Source organism: Trachypithecus francoisi, unplaced genomic scaffold, assembly GCF_009764315.1.
Source record: "Trachypithecus francoisi isolate TF-2019V2 unplaced genomic scaffold, Tfra_2.0 Lachesis_group12, whole genome shotgun sequence".
Classification (NCBI taxonomy): Eukaryota; Metazoa; Chordata; class Mammalia; order Primates; family Cercopithecidae; genus Trachypithecus; species Trachypithecus francoisi.
The window spans coordinates 55,991,458-56,008,558 of NW_022681457.1; the positions used below are offsets into that span (position 1 = coordinate 55,991,458).

Consider the following 17,101-nt stretch of genomic DNA (forward strand, 5'->3'; position numbering starts at 1 on the left):
GGTCAGGAGTTTGAGACCAGCCTGACCAATTTGGAGAAACCCTATCTCTATTAAAAATACAAAATTAGCTAGGTGTGCTGGTGCATGCCTTTAGTCCCAGCTACTCAGGAGACTGAGGCAGGGAATCGCTTGAACCCAGGAGGCGGAGGTTGTGGTGAGCTGAGATCATGCCATTGCACTCCAGCCTGGGCAACAAGAGCGAAACTCTATCTCAAAAACAAACAAACAAAACAAACAACAAAAAAAGATGTGAGCATTGGTTAAACCTTTTGTCCTATTCTTCACACTTGAAGAAGTTTTCTCCAGTATAAATTTACCATCAAATGTGACAAGAATTTAAAGGTTCTGTCACGTTACTCACACTTCTACTGTTTCTTACCAGTATGATTTCTTTTATGTTTAGAAAAGTTTGAGGTGTTCTCAAAAACATTGTTACATCTTTCAGGTTTGTAGAGTGTCTCTCCTGTATGATTTGAGAACTTATTAAAAGCTTTGCCATATTCTTCACATTTCTAGAATTTCTCTCCAGTATGAAGTATCCTATGTGTAATAAGAGTTCAAAAGTTAAAGTCTTTGTCACATTCTTCATATTTGTAGGCTTTATCTTTTGTATAAATTCTCTGATGTTCAGTAAGAGTTGAAGACCAGTTAAAGACTTTGTTACATTTTTCACATTTGTAGGGTTTCTCTCCAGTATGAATTATTTTATGTTCAATAAGGTTTGAGGACTGATTAAAAGCTCTGCCACATTCTTCATGTTTGTAGGGTTTTTCTCCAGTATAAATTTTATTATGTCTAGTTAGTTCTCAGGACCAGTTAAAAGCTTTGGCACATTCTTTAAGTTTGTAGGTTCTCTCCTTTAAGAATTATGCCTATTAAGATCTAACATCTACTTAAAAGCTTTGCCACATTCGTTACATTTGTAGGGTTTCTCTCCAGTATGAATTATCTCTTGTTCAGTAAGTTTTGAGGACCACTTAAAAGCTTTGCAACATTCTTCACATTTGTAGGGTTTATTTCCAGTAAAAATTTTCTTATGTTGGCCGGGCGCGGTGGCTTAAGCTTGTAATCCCAGCACTTTGGTAGGCCGAGACGGGTGGATCACGAGGTCAGGAGATTGAGACCATCCTGGCTAACACGGTGAAACCCCGTCTCTACTAAAAAATACAAAAAAACTAGCTGGGTGAGGTGGCAAGCGCGTGTAGTCCCAGCTACTCCGGAGGCTGAGACAGGAGAATGGCCTGAACCCTGGAGGCGGAGCTGGCAGTGAGCTGAGATCCGGCCACTGCACTCCAGCCTGGGTGACAGAGCAAGACTCCGTCTCAAAAAAAAAAAAAAAAAAAAAATTTATTATGTCTAGTAAAGTTTAAGAATTGGTTAAAAGCTTTGCCACATTCTTCACATTTGTAGGATATGTTTCCAATATTAAGTATCTTATGTTCAGTAAGGTTTGAAAACTAGGTAAAAGCTTTGCACATTCTGGAAATTTGCAGGATTTTTCTCCAGTATGAATTATCTTATATTTAGTAAGGGTTAAGGACTGGCTACAAGCTTTGTCTCGTTCTTCACACTCATAGGATTTTTCTCCAGAATAAATTTTCTTACACCTAATAATGTTTGAGAATTGATTAAAAGCTTTGCCACATTCTTCACATTTCTAGGTTTTCTCTGCAGTATAAATTATCTTACGTTCAGTAAAGTTTGAGGACCAGTTAAAAGCTTTCCACAGTTTTTTCATTTGTAGGATTTCCCTTCAGTATAAATTATTACATTTGCAATAAGTTTTAAAGACTACTTATGAGTTTTGCCACATTCTTTACATTTGTAAGTTTTCTCTCCTGTGTGAATTATCTTATGCTAAGTAAGGTTTGAGGACTGGTTAAGAGCTCTGCCACATTATTCACATTTGCACAGCTTCTCTTCATATAAATTATCTTATGGTTAATAAGAAATAAGAAATGGTTAAAAGTTTTGCCACATTCTTCACATTTGTATGATTTTTTCTCCTGTATGAATTATCTAATGTTTAGTAAGGTTCAAGGAACAGATGAAATCAATGCCACATTCTTCACATTTGTAGGGTTTCTCTCCAGTATGAATTATGTTCAGTTAAAAGCTCTACACATTCTTCACATTAGTAAGGTTTATCTTCTGTATGAATTCTTTCATGTTTAGTAACAATTGAGGAAGAGTTAAAAACTTTGCTAAATTCTTTACAATTTTAAGATTTCTCTCCGGTATGAATTATCTTATGTGTACTAAGTGTGAGGACTGGCTGAAAGGTTTGCCACATTCTTCATATTTGTACAGTTTCTCTCCAGTATGAATTTTCTTCTGTGTAGTAAGGTTTGAGGATTGGGGTTAAAAGCCCTGCCACAGGCCAGGTGCGGTGGCTCATGCCTGTAATCCCAGCACTTTGGGAGTCCGAGGCGGACGGATCATGAGGTCAGAAGATCGAGACCATCCTGGTTAACACAGTGAAACCTCGTCTCTACTAAAAATACAAAAAAAAAAAAAAATTAGCTGGACATGATTGCGGGCAACCGTAGTCCCAACTACTCGGGAGACTGAGGCAGGAGAATGGCATGAACCCAGGAGGTGGAGCTTGCAGTGAGCTGAGATTGTGCCACTGCACTCCAGCCTGGGCAACAGAGTGAGACTCCGTCTCAATAAATAAATAAATAAATAAATAAATAAATAAATAAATAAATAAATAAAAAAGCCCTGCCACATTCTTCACATTTGTAAGATTTCTCTCCAGTATGAGTTATTTTATGTGTGGTAAGGTGTGAGGCCCAGCTAAAGGCTTTGCCACATTCTTCACATTTGCAGAATTTCTCCCCAGTATGAATTTTCTTATGTGTGTTAAGGTGTGAGGACTGCTTAAAGGCTTTGCCACATTATTTACATATGTAGGGTTTCTCTCCAGTATGATTTTTTTTTATGTTTAGTAATGTTTGAGGAATGGTTAGAAGCTTTGCCACATTCTTCACATTCATAGGGTTTCTTTTCAGCATGAATTCTCTTAGGTTTAGTTATTGCAGGATCTGGCCAGCAGCCTGCAATGCAGTGGAGCTCTTTCGTTGCTCCCAGGCGGATCAGCAGGTCAAGAAATAAAAGACACACACAAGATAGTGAAAGCTGGGTCCAGGGGCATCACCGCCTTCTGGTCCTGTGATGCCACGGACAATAGGTTGTATGAGAGGTGTTGGGGGGACATTAGCAACGGGGGGTATAAGTCCTCATAATCTGAATTGAGCTTTTGACAATTGCCATAGTGATATTTTTGGCTGTGTGGGAATAGTAGTGTGAATCAATCTGTTGTCTAAGATTTGAGGTGACAAGCTAGATTTACTTATAACACTTTCTCCAGCCCAAACTCATACTGGTCATACCTATGGTTAATCTCCATAATTCTGAATGTTCAGGTCCTAAGTGGGGAACAACGAGCCTTGGTTTTGGAGGGGCAACCCCTGCCCCTTTCCACTTAAAAGGAAAAAAGGAGTTAAATCTATGATATAATAGGGGAGGGTTGTCACTACTTTCTTGATAAGTAATATCATAGAGAAAATGTTGACAATCTCTGTCACCTTGAGAGCAATCATTAGTAATACAACCCTTAGGAGCCCAATCAACAATGGTGTAGAGAGAAGAATTAGATAACATGGTTCCTTCTGGACTAACACAATCCTTCCATATTAATTTGTCAGCATTTGAAGACAAGTTGAGAGGACATGCAGGTCCTAAAGGCTTATATTGGGATGTGTGAATATAATCAGGGATTCCTATTTTGATCAGCCTTAGAGGTTTTAATGAGAGCCCTCATACCAAGTGTCCTAAAGGAGGGAGAGAGTGACCAGACGGTAGTGTGACCACCCAAGTTTGAATATCTAATGAGAGACATCCATTAGTGGGTCCCAGGCACAAATGTGGATGCCTAAAACCTAAAGTGCTATCGAAAGGCATTCCTTCTTCTGAAGGTTGGGCAGGACAATGATCATCTACAGAACCAGGGATCCAAATACTATCATTAACACAGACCTCGATAGGAGCATCCATCTATGTCATGGGTTGAATAAGAGGGGGAAAAGGAATATAGGTCCAATATGTATAGTTTTTAACAGTCTGTGGAGTGACAGAGGGTAGAAGGATCAGTGTCATCAGGAGGAGGCAGAGGTCGAACTAGACCTGGATCACTGGAGATGAGTTATTCAGGATGGCTGACTGTATTGTCTATTGTAAAGGAGTTAACATGGTTATTTTCTTCTTTTTGATGATTGGACATGTTAGTTTCCTGCTGTGGCATTTTCTCAGCAAATTTCTCTGTCTCGTTGTTTCATGCATAGTCAGGACACAATTTCAGTCATCTAGTAGGAATCCAAACAGGAGATTGATGTTGACCTGGGGAAACACAAGCATAGACTCTTCCCCACGATGAAATAGAAACTTTTGACCATACAGTAGATTGAATATCTTTCCACCATACTTCCCGTGGAACGGTTATCAGAGAAATGTTTTCTGGCAGCAGTAACAGAACTAGATTTAGGAATATTAAGAAAATTTAATGTGACAATGTCAAGTTTAGTTGTATGTGAGGGGTAGACAACTCCTTATCCCCCTCTTTTTGTTTAAGTAATTGTAATTTTAAAGTTCTGTTACTTCTTTCTACAATAGCTTGGCCTTGTGGGTTATAGGGAATACCAATAATATGTTTAATATGCCACTTATCAAGAAAATTTTTAAAAGCTTTACTGCAATAGGCTCATTTTAAAGAGGTAAAACATTGAATTAATTCATCTTTAGTGGGAGCAGCAATCAGTATATCATCCATATAATGAAGAATGTAATTATTTTTAAAAGCCTGTGGGATAGGTTGTAACACAGTACCCACGAACAACTGACAAATAGTAGGACTGTTAATCATACCTTGAGGCAAAACTTTCCATTGATATCTAGCTGCAGGAGCTGAATTGTTAATGGAAGGTATAGTGAAAGTAAATTTTTCACAGTCTGACTTGTCTAAAGAAATATGAAAAAAGCAGTCCTTAAGGTCAATAATAATTAAAGCCATTCCTTAGGAATCATGGAGGGGAGGGCATACGGGGTTGTAGTGCCCCCATAGGTTTAATAACTGCATTAACAGCTCTTAAGTCTGTTACCATCCTCCATTTTCCTTTTTATACAACAAACATGAGCGAGTTCCATGGAGACAAGGAGGGCTCAATAGTGTTTGCTTATAGTAAATCATTAACAATTGCAAGTAAAACCTCCAACTTGGCCGGGCGCGGTGGCTCAAGCCTGTAATCCCAGCACTTTGGGAGGCCGAGACGGGTGGATCACGAGGTCAGGAGATCGAGACCATCCTGGCTAACACCGTGAAACCCCGTCTCGACTAAAAAAATACAAAAAAAAAAAAAAACTAGCCCGGCGAGGTGGCGGGCGCCTGTAGTCCCAGCTACTCGGGTGGCTGAGGCAGGAGAATGGCGTAAACCCGGGAGGCGGAGCTTGCAGTGAGCTGAGATGTGGCCACTGCACTCCAGCCTGGGGGACAGAGTGAGACTCCGTCTCAAAAAAAAAAAAAAAAAAAAAAACAAAGATTGATATTATATAATGGTAAAATGGGTCAATTTACCAGGAATCTATAACTATTATATCAATTTAAATGTATGTCTATGCATAAAACTGGGTCTCCAAAATATATAAATATTGACAAAAGTGAAGCAAGAAATACATAGCAACATAAAAGTTGTAGACATCAAGACCCCATTTTCAATAAATAGAAAATTCAGATAAGAGTAACAAGAAACCAGAAAATGTAGACAACATTATAGACTTTATTAATTGCTTTGCATATAGAGAAATACCTGAGAGGAGATAATTTATTAAAAAAAAAGATTTATTTGGCTCACAGTTTGGCAGACTGTACAAGAAGTGTGTGCCATTGTCTGCTTCTGGTGAGGGTCTCAGGAAGCTTACAATTGTGGCAGAAGGCAAGAGGAACTGACCGTATCACATGGTAAGAGAGTAATTGTGAGGTGAAGAAGCCAGTTTTTTTTTTTTTTAACATAGAGTTTCTCAAAACTATGCAGATATTTGTGTGTCCCCAATAACAACAGAAAGCAGTCAGATTGTGCAGCTTCTTCTATGCCATGAAGACGACTTGGCTGTCACTGTAAACTTGAAGAAAGATCATTGAAGGGAAAGTAGAATCCTTAGAGAATTTTAAAGCATAAGACAGAAGATGTCCCTACGTGACAGTAGTATTTTTAAAATCTCAGGCTTCCCAGAAACTACTTCCTTTGGAGCACAACTTCTCAGATCACATTTTGAGAACCAGCTTCTTCTTCACCATTAAACCTTTCATCTGTGTTGTCCATTGTGTTCACTGTCACCTACCTGGGGTTTTGGCTACCATCTCATGTCTCTTCATATTCCAGGGCTCTTTTCATTGCTCCAGAAAAGTGAGCAGGTCTGGCTTAGAGACAACAATATCTGTTTCATTAAAAATAAGTAACATGAATCTTGCTCATATTCTCCAAATAACATGCTCAGTAAAAAGAAAGTAATAGAATATGGCCAGATTATGGTGGCTCATGCCTGTAATCCCAGCACTTTGGGAGGCCGAGGTGGGCAGATCATGAGGTCAGGAGATAGAGACCATCCTGGCTAACACTGTGAAACCTCATTTCTACTAAAAATGCAAAAAATTACCCAGGTGTGATGGCATACGCCTGTAATTCCAGCTACTCGGGAGGCTGAAGCAGGAGAATTTCTTGTACCCGGGAGGCGGAGGTTGCAGTGAGCTGAGATTGTGCCACTACACTGCAGCCTGGGTGACAGAGCGAGACTCCATCTCAAAAAAAAAAAAAAAAAAAAAGTAACAAAAATTTGTGGGGAAAAGAGAGGTCAGCCTGTTACTGTGTTTATATAGAAAGAAGTAAATTTAAGAGACTCCGTTTGGCTCTGTATTTGAGATGCTGTTCATCTGTGACCCTACCCCCAACCTTGTCCTTGCAAGAGACATGTGCTGTGGTGATTTAAGGTTTAAAGGATTTTGGGCTGTAAGGAATGTGCTTTGTTAAACAAGTGCCTAAAGGCTGCTTGTGGTTAAAAGTCATCACCATTCTCTTAAATCTCAAGTAAGAGAAAAACATCTGTCTCCTGCCCGTTCCTGGGCAATGGAACATCTCCGTGTAAAACCTATTGTGTGCTTTGTTTACTGAGCAAAGAGAAAACTGCATTTAGGAATAAGGTGGGATTTGCTGGAGCAATACTGCTAAAAAGTTTATGGAGATGTTTGCATATGCATCTCAAGGCACAGCATTTTCCTTGAAGTTATGCAGGTCACAAAGATCTTTATCTGTATGTCTTACTGCTGATTTACTCCCTTATCTTTTAGATGGTAAAGATAATCATCAATAAATACTGAGGGAACTCAGAGACCGGTGCCGGCGTGGGTCCTCTGTAAGCTGAGCGCCGGTCCCCTGGGCCCCGCTTTTCTTTCTCTATACTTTGTCTCTGTGTCTTATTTCTTTTCTCAAGTCTCTCGTTCCACCTAAAGAGAAGCACCCACAGGTGTGGAGGGGCAGGCCACCCCTTCAGAAATTCTAGTAAATTAATACCCAAACACTAATTATAACAGAAATTTCTAAATATTTAGAAAATATTTTCAATTTGTAGGTTCTTAATTTTACTACCCTGTACTACTGAATCACAAATTGGTTGTGGCAATTAGATTTTAAGGTGTGGGCAACTGTATTTTATGCAACGAAATTACTGGAATTACCACTAATATACAGTGAAAGATACAGATCAGCTTAGGAATGTGGATAGTTCAGGTAAAAATAAAACATCTTGAATAAATTCCTATCTACACTTACAGATCGGGATCTGAAACTCTTGTATGCAAAGCGTAAATTACTAAAACATATTCTACAGAAAAGAGAAATGAAACATTTAGGGTATAAGAGGAATTGTTTATTGAAATTATTCTCACCCAGAAACACCAGGTTTCTGTAGTTCTCTAACATCACATTTCTATATAAATTCTGCTCAGCAGTATTCAGGCATTGCCACTCCTCTAGAATAAATACTATGGTGACATCCCTAAATGTCAAATGTCCCTGGAAACACACACACACACACACACACACACACACCACACAGAAATGCATATATTTACCTTGTGGCCATGGGCAGAATTTTTAATTTGACTCAATGTGAAATGACAGTAAAGAGAATGGATTCTAACTTATAGGAAGATGAATATTATCCAACAGAATAATTTTCAACACATAAATATTCTCTAATGTATTCTATAACTCTGAGAAAAGAAAATGGCATAAGATCCACAACACCAGTGTATGTAAGATACTTTTCTGGATAATAAAGTATAAAATTAAGGGCATGAACACAGACATGTAAATTTTTGACTGCTATATTCACATCACACAGAATGAGTTGCTTATACTTTTCAGATCAAAAAGACACATTGAGGTAGAAGGTACCTCTCAAATTTTAATGTGTGCAATAAGCTGGAGATCTTGTCATGCTTATTTATTTTACATCTGGAATAAATCTGAGTTTCTGAATTTCTGAGAAGCTCACCAGTAATGCCTGTTTTTGACCGAAGAATAATATTTTGTCAAACATTCAGTAGGTGTAGGAGCATGGTTCTTCCCAGTTTTTTGTTTATTTGTTTGTTTTGAGATGAAGTTTCACTCTTGTCACCCAGGCTTGAGTGCAATGACGTGATCTCAGCTCACTGCAACCTCCACCTCCCAGGTTCAAGCCATTCTCCTGACTCAGCCTCCCAAGTAGCTGGGACTACAGACACATGCCACCACGTCCAGCTAATTTTTTGTATTTTTAGTAGAGATGGGGTTTCACCATGTTGGTCAGGCTTCTCTCAAACTCCTAACTTCAGGTCATCCACCCCCTCAGCCTCCCAAAGTGCTGGGATTACAGGCGCGAGCCACCGCACCTGGCCATTCTTCCCAGTTTTTCTGGCCTGTAACCAGAGATGAGAGCCTTCATTTTTCTTTTTTTTTTTTTTTTTTTTTTTTTTTTTTTTTTTTTGAGGCGGAGTCTCGCTCTGTCGCCCGGACTGGAGTGCAGTGGCCGGATCTTAGCTCACTGCAAGCTCCGTCTCCCAGGTTTACGCCATTCTCCTGCCTCAGCCTCCGGAGTAGCTGGGACTACAGGCGCCCGTCACCTCGCCCGGCTAGTTTTTTTTTTTTTTTGTATTTTTAGTAGAGACGGGGTTTCACCGTGTTAGCCAGGATGGTCTCGATCTCCTGACCTCGTGATCCGCCCATCTCGGCCTCCCAAAGTGCTGGGATTACAGGCTTGAGCCACCGCGCCCGGCCTGAGAGCCTTCATTTTTCAAAGACAGATATACACAAAGAAAATCTAAGAAAGAAACGTAGCTGCCAGATTAAATGTGATGGTTTATGCACAACAGCTGTATAAAGATACTTAATAATAAAGAGAAAAATAATTAACTTTATAGTGAAAAATTATGTCAGAGAGTTATTTATTTATTTACTTACTCATTTTGAGATGATGTCTTGCTCTTTCCCCCAGGCTGGAATGCAGTGGCATAGTCTCACTCACTGCAACGGCCACCTCCTGGGTTCAAGCAATTCTCCTGCCTTAGCCTCCCAAGTAGTTGGGACTATAGGTGCATGCCACCACACCTGGCTAATTTTTGTATTTTTAGTAGAGATGGGGTTTCACCATATTGTTCAGGTTGGACTCGAACTCCTGACCTCAGTTGACCCACCCGCCTCCCAAAATGCTGGGATTACAGGAGTGAGCCACCGCGCATGGTGTGTTAGAGAGCTGTTTGGCCAAGTGAATAATTAACATCAACTGAACTTGGACAAATTTTTATTATTTGCTGATACACACAGAAGAACAGAGCATCACTTCTGGGAAAGTGCCTTCCAGAAGTAAGTTACAGTCTGAATTTAACTATAAAGTAACATCAGTTTTATGCAAAATTCAAGATACAAATACATCTCATATTCTGTAGTTTTAATAGTGATGTTAAATAGTCTTTCTTTAGCACCATAGAGAACAGATATCTTCTAATATTATTTTCAGAGCTTTCTGGCTAATAACTGTCATACAGTTTACATAAGCATTTTCTTAATTCTGTTCTGCATAGAGCTAATGGACACAGATAGAAGCTCAATATTACATGTCCTCCATCTTTACTAAGGGCCACAGCTTTTCCCCAATATGAATCTTGAGTATCTACATCTTCCTATATTTAACAGCCATAGAAAGAACATTTTTAATATTGCAGATCATAAATTCATAGTGACAGTTCTGCACGGCATAGAAGAAACCTTAAGGTAGAGAATTTAGAAAAGGTTTTTTTTTTTTTTTTTTTTTTTTTTTTTTTTTTTTTGAGACGGAATCTCGCTCTGTCGCCCGGGCTGGAGTGCAGTGGCCGGATCTCAGCTCACTGCAAGCTCCGCCTCCCAGGTTTACGCCATTCTCCTGCCTCAGCCTCCGGAGTAGCTGGGACTACAGGCGCCCGCCACCTCGCCCGGCTAGTTCTTTGTATTTTTTAGTAGAGACGGGATTTCACCGTGTTAGCCAGGATGGTTTCGATCTCCTGACCTCGTGATCCGCCCGTCTCGGCCTCCCAAAGTGCTGGGATTACAGGCTTGAGCCACCGCGCCCGGCCATAGAAAAGGTTCTGATAGATAAGAAAGAAATATTTTTCAGAGACCCTTGAGTATCTTAAGAATTTTAAAAAGTAGTTAAAGCAAATTCATTAGGTAGGACAAGCACAAGTAGAGAAGTAAAGTTTGGCAAGAACTAAACACATAACATTTCAGGAGGCAGAGTGAACAGAGCTCTTGATCAGAGACATATTTATCTATTAAACAAAAAGTCTTTTATTTTTAATTTTTTCTTCCTCTCTGGGATTCCTCCTCAGATAAGATTCTCTGGACAAATTCTACCGGCATCTTGAGAATATGCCTTTAAAGGTCTTAGAACCACCTGTTTACCTGCTACCACCACACCCACAGGGAGACCAAGACCTGCAAAAAAAGTTCACACATTTCTGTCCTTTGTAACAGAAGAGATTCAGAAACAATGAGCTACTCTATGCAGAAAAAATAAGTAAGTTTTCTCTTTTCTGCCCTCAGGTGCCCTCCCCAGCCACAGACACCAGCAATTTCTTCTACAATAATGGTAATATTAGCCACATTGACCTGTCCCTACCTAATCCAAACAAAATAAGCTCTCTGACCACCCTTTAGTGCATAGATGAAACTTAACACATGTATCTTGAACCCCTCATACTTGATTCTGGCTTCACCCTAGAGTTACATGAAGCCTTTAATTTAAAAAAAAAAAAAAAAAGAGTGCTTCCAGAACGATAAATAGAGCCAGTGGGGAGGGCAGAAGTAGAGATTTCTGCAAATTGGCCATGTAATCCTAATTAGAAACCAGAGCTAACAACCACTTAGCTAAAAACTGCCTCTGAGGCTTTAATGAGTTCTAACTCACTTGGCAATTTTTGGCCCTACTGTATGTAATACGATTCTGCAGGTCTGGAAAGTGTCCATGAATGTGTGTTTTAAACAAGTTTCTTGCCAATGCTGATGTTGTTCTCCTGGGCTTATTATCAGCATTACTTAGAGAAAGCAGGCACAGCACAGAGTCCCTTATACTCGGCACTCTTGGCACAACACAAATATTTTTGGTACAAATAAAGACAACCAATATCTATCCAAAAGTATCACATTTTTTGCTGGTTCATTAAAGTTTACAGAGAAAATGGAAGGCAGCGATGTCTGAATAAGTCTGTATTTGGAAAACAACATTTACACGTGTACTAATTCAATGTTTATTAAGCAATACATTTGTATTGTGTTTGTATTTACTTGTTTGGTGACTCGTAGGGCAACTACTGGGTTTGCAGGAATATTAAACAAGTTGCTAAATGGAATATCTCTGCAGACACTGGTTTTAATAAACAGTTAAAAGATTAGACCCTAAAATATATACATTTTTTCCATTTAGCTGCTTTTAAATTTCAGAAAATTGTGAGCACTAGCTCTAGAAAGGCAGTAGAATTCATCACCCAAAACTCTAATCTCTTCTAATCAGTTCTGTGAGGCAAGACTCCAGGGTTGGGCCAGACCTAAATAAGGCCCCCATAAAGGGTGAATCTGAAGAGAACTGGGGCAGGAAGTGGACCCTGTGTAGAATTCTGTTCTCTATGCTACTGGGGTATTTTCCATTTTGTTTTTCCTAAGTTTACCTAAGAGAAACTTAAATCTTAAGATTTATGTAATTTTAATTTGTTTTAGTCACTGTCTTGTCAATTTGATAACATATATTCATAAGTGACTTAAACAGATCTTTTAAGGTTTTCTAGGGTAATTTTATTACAAGATAAATAATATACTTAGCAAGGTAAAAAAATAGAAATAATAATAACAACTTTTCTGTCCATAAACATCGCTTCAGTTGATGACATCTGAAGTGACGACAATATAAAGAACATGTACCAAATAAAGCCCAAGTTTTTCTGCACACCTCATTGTACAAACCACATGATGCCTAATTCAACCATGTGTGTAGTTGCTAGTGTGGACTAAAAGTTCCTAGATGGTTGGGACCACGACTGTTTCATCTATCTTTGAGTAGCCATATGAAATGAAAGCAATTATTTTATCTCTTTGAGTCTCCAGACCTTCTCCATGTTTCTCACTCAAGTACCAGGAAACTGAAGAAACTGTCATCTGGGTACCAACCAAAGGTATCTCTTGAATGAGAGGAGGAACAAACACAGGATAACTCATTTCTCTTAAACCGAGACAGAAGCAGAATATACCACTCTTGTCAGCCTGAGACAATTCTCTTCTGGACATCCTTAAATGTCCCAAAAATGCCTAGGTGATTGTGAGAGGGTTCCCAGTGACTTTGAGCTGGTGGCCCAATGATAAGCCAAGCAGGAGAGACTCAGGCTTATTCTAAATTGAAAATGAAACTTCCCTGGTGAAGCGTGAAGCTCCAGAACCTGCATCACCTGCCCTGACTAGCTAGCTTCTGGGTAAAATGAAGGACAAGAATACTCTACTCAAGTACTACGTTTTTTTTTACAGGTAGGGATAGTTGTGGTCATGGCTCTGGAAACTTTGTTAAGCCAAAAATGTTTGTTTACACTTGTAAATTCTGCCATTAGATTCTATTTACACCTGGAGTCTCTCCCATAACTGTAGCAGGTCATTAAACAAGATATGAAAATCTCAAAGAGCCACACTCTCAAAGACGGGGTGGGGCTTTAAGATGTCTGTGCTGATATCTCAAAATGCAGAAAATGTCTCCTATTGGTTTTCTGAACATTTGTAATCCAAAGTGTGGCCCAGTCTTATAATTGCCAGGCAGAAGCCAGGCTTTATGTGCAGACTTTAGGTGGGGTCAACCTGGCTCCGCATTCTTGAGTGTTATAGCAAATGGAGTACAATCCAAAAAAAGATTCCCTCATAGAGTCAGTTGTAGCACATTCTAAATGATATGTCTTCCTAAAAGAAAAAGGCTGAGGCAACAAGAATATAAGAAGACAGTTTATTTGGGCCCATCTTGATGACTGTAACATGAGAGCAAACATTCAGGTTGCATGGAATATAGCAGCAGTTACAAGTGGATTTGTAAAGGCAAAAAGAGAAACAGAGAGTGGGCTGATACAAAGTTATTTGTCATGAATTGTTACTTGTTCTAAAAAAAAAAAAACATTTGGCTGGGCAGGGTGGCTCACGCCTGTAATCCCAGCACTTTGGTAGGCCAAGGTGGGTGGATCACGAGGTCAGGACATAGAGACCATCCTGGCCAACACAGTGAAACCCAGTCTCTACTAAAATACAAAAAAATTAGCCGGGGATGGTGGTACACACCTGTAGTCCCAGCTACTGAAGAGACTGAGGCAGGGGAATCACTTGAACCCAGGAGACAGAGATTGCAGTGAGCCAAGGTTGCACCACTGCACTCCAGCCTGGAGACAGAGCGAGACTTCGTCTCAAAAAAATAATAATAATAACATTCATTATTGGTTGATATACATTGTTAAGCTATAGGATTTAAGTTATAGTGTCCAGTGTGGCTTTATAAGTTTAATTTATAGCTACTTGGCAATATGAAGCAGTTTCAAGAGATAAACAGCTCAAAAAAGCAAGAAAGACATAATTGGGGTATCTTTGTAATGCCTCTTTGAGCCTTATAACCCAAAGGATTTGCATTTTTCAGATAAAAGTTTTCCTTTTCTTTCCCAATTCACAGGACCCATGTTTGAAATTTTGAGCTGCAGATTTTGGTTCTGGATAGGTGGAGTAGCAACAAGTGTTACCTGCACATTTGTGGGCATTTTTCACAAGAGGAAGAAAGGGAAAGTAGAGATTCTCATGTCTACATATCTACTCAATGCACACATGTTACTCTGATTGGGTTTCTGGGCCCCATGGTCTCTAAATCACTTTCAGCTCTGAAGACAGAAGAGTCATTCAAAGAAGCACAATAGTTAATATCTGCTCTATGAAGTTTGTAGAAACCTGATCTAGCCTTTCTAGATATTACTCTAGAGGATTATAGATACCAAATAGGCTGAGACACAATTCTGCCTGCATAGTTAGGGGGCAACATGACTCTGCTGCACAATCAGGAGTTGCCTTAAAGGAAGAGGAGCCTCTAGAATAAAGCTTGGTTGACACCTTATATGTTTATATTGTGTCTGGTAATTCTAGACAGTGTTTGCAAAATATAATTAATAGAAAAATTTTCTCCAGCCCCAGAGAAACTCCAAAATGATACAACAGAAAACAACCTTTTTTATTACACAATTAAACCAGAATGTGACATGCATCACATTCAAGCCACTTAAGAGATTGAAAAGATAGAGAGGCAGTTACCATAATTCACCCAGAAGTAGAGGAATTTACAACACCATATCACACATAGGTGAGGACTCTTTCATCTGGAACCAGCCCATTATAGAGATGTTGACTCTCATACCTGAGCATAGTTCTACAGGTACAATCATGGGTCCATACCATCATGAGGTCGTAGAGCAGTTTGCAACTCTCATAAACACTGCAGAAAGCTCTCGGTTAGTACGGAGAGAGTCTTAAAAGAACTCAGCACACAGGTGAGATTGTGACACTCATGTGCGCACCCAGCCAACAGTGAAACTTGTCATCTTTCAACATGAACACATCCCACGTTGACATCCTGAGTTCCTCTCTTGAAAACAGTCAAAAGTTGAAAAATTGACTCTTATATGTGGATTCAGTTCGAAGATGGGTTGGTGATACTCAGACCAATATTCAGCACACCTGTGAGTCTGTGTCTCCAGTAAGCATCCACAGCCTGCAGGAGAAACTGAGGCTGTCACAAGCAAATCAAGCGCACCAGTGAGACTACGACTCTTGTACTCAGACCCAACATACAGAATGTGTTGACTCTCAAATTTGAAACCAAGACATGTATGAGATTATTAATCTAATCGTTCAACCATCCTGCAGGTGTGATTGTGACATATACCTCTGTTCAGTACTTGAGTGATTTGACTCCTCTGCCTGGGCCCAGTCCAAAGATGTAATTGTGACATATCACTGAACCCAGTACATAGGGGAGGTGACTCCATACTGCTGCCTTGGTGCTGCCCACAGGGGGCATTGTGACATATCACTGGGCCTTGCATCCAAGGGATGTAAGTCTCTAATTTCTTGACACTGACCACAGGAGACACTGTGACATATCCCTTGGCCTCAAATCCAGCTTAGGTAATTCTATTTGTTCTCTGCCCACATGGGCCATTGTGACATACTGCTGAGTTCGACATCTATGTGATGTACTTCTTCAGCCTCAGCTTTGCTCACATGGAGCATTGTGATGTATCTCTGTACCCATTACCCAGATGATTCAACTCTCTTCCCTCTCATCTATGCTCAAAGTGGGTAAATGTTACCTAGTGCTGGGTCCAGCAGGTAGTCAATGTGACTCTTCTCATCTTCCTAGGGCCTGCCTGCAGGGGATATGGTGACATTGTGCTTTGCCCAACACCAAGTGACATGAGTCTGTTGCCTTTGTCCTACACTCAGAAGACATTGTGACATATTGCTGGGCCTAGTACCAAGGTGATGTGAGTCTCCTGCCTGGACCCTAGTCACAGAGGGTCCATACATTGTTACATATTTCTGACTTCATCAAGTATTTGATGTGACCCTCCTCTCTAACCCGGGCCTTTCCCATAGAAAACATTGTGGCCTATCTCTGGGCCCAACACCCAGGTGATGTGACTGTCTTCTTATGACAGGGTCATGCCCATAGAAGAGAGATGCCTTATTGCTAAACCCAGCACACAGGTGAGGTGATTCTTCTGTCCGGTCCCTGCCCACAGGGTTCATGATGACATATCTGTAAGCTCATCACCTACATTACATGAGACCTCTTTTACTTCTGTTAACTGTACAGAAGATTGTGACATATTGCTTGGCCCAGAACTTATGTGATGGAAATCTCCTCTCATGCCTTGGTCCTGTTATTTGGAGTGATTGTGACATATTGCTGACAACAGTCATGTGATACTTTTCTCCTCACTTAGTGCTACCCACAGAGGACATTGTGACATATCTCTGGGCTCTTCACATAGGTAATATCACTTTTTTTCCTGGGAAATTCCTGCAACATGTTTCTCGACCTGGAAACAAGGTGATGTAACTCTCCTCTATTGCTTAGCCTCTGCCAAAGAAGGAATTGTGGTGTATTCCTGGGCCAGCACTGAGGTAATGTGACTTTTTATTTTTTTGTCTGCACCTCATGTATTTTGGACATTGTGACATGCTGCTGGATCCAGTATCTAGGGAATTGGAGAGTACTTGCTGGTCCCTGCTCGCTTGGGTCCTTGTGACATATCTCTCTACCCATCACCTAGGAGATGTGACTCTCCTCTTCTTCCAGCACCCTGCCCACAGAGAAGATTGTGACAAATCACTCAACCTAGCAACTAGATAATGTGTCTCCACTGCCTGGGCCTGGCCCAAAGAAAGCATTGTGACATATTGCTGAGCTCAGCACC

At 40.1% G+C, this 17,101-nt stretch overlaps 2 protein-coding genes across 4 annotated transcripts in view; both read right to left on the reverse strand.

Moving 5' to 3' along the window:
• Nucleotides 1-10,985, reverse strand: part of LOC117091333 (putative zinc finger protein 730) — a 284,531-nt gene extending 273,546 nt beyond the window's left edge. The window contains exons 1-3 of the mRNA XM_033223584.1: nucleotides 10,980-10,985; nucleotides 7,997-8,123; nucleotides 6,397-6,475 (exon numbers count right to left, since the gene is read on the reverse strand). Coding sequence (XP_033079475.1) covers nucleotides 6,417-6,475; nucleotides 7,997-8,123; nucleotides 10,980-10,985 — 192 coding nt within the window. The 3' untranslated portion in view covers nucleotides 6,397-6,416. The remainder of the gene's footprint in view (nucleotides 1-6,396; nucleotides 6,476-7,996; nucleotides 8,124-10,979) is intronic.
• ZNF43 (zinc finger protein 43) overlaps nucleotides 1-17,101 on the reverse strand; it is a 534,348-nt gene that overhangs the window by 394,791 nt on the left and 122,456 nt on the right. The gene's annotated exons all lie outside the window — the stretch shown is intronic.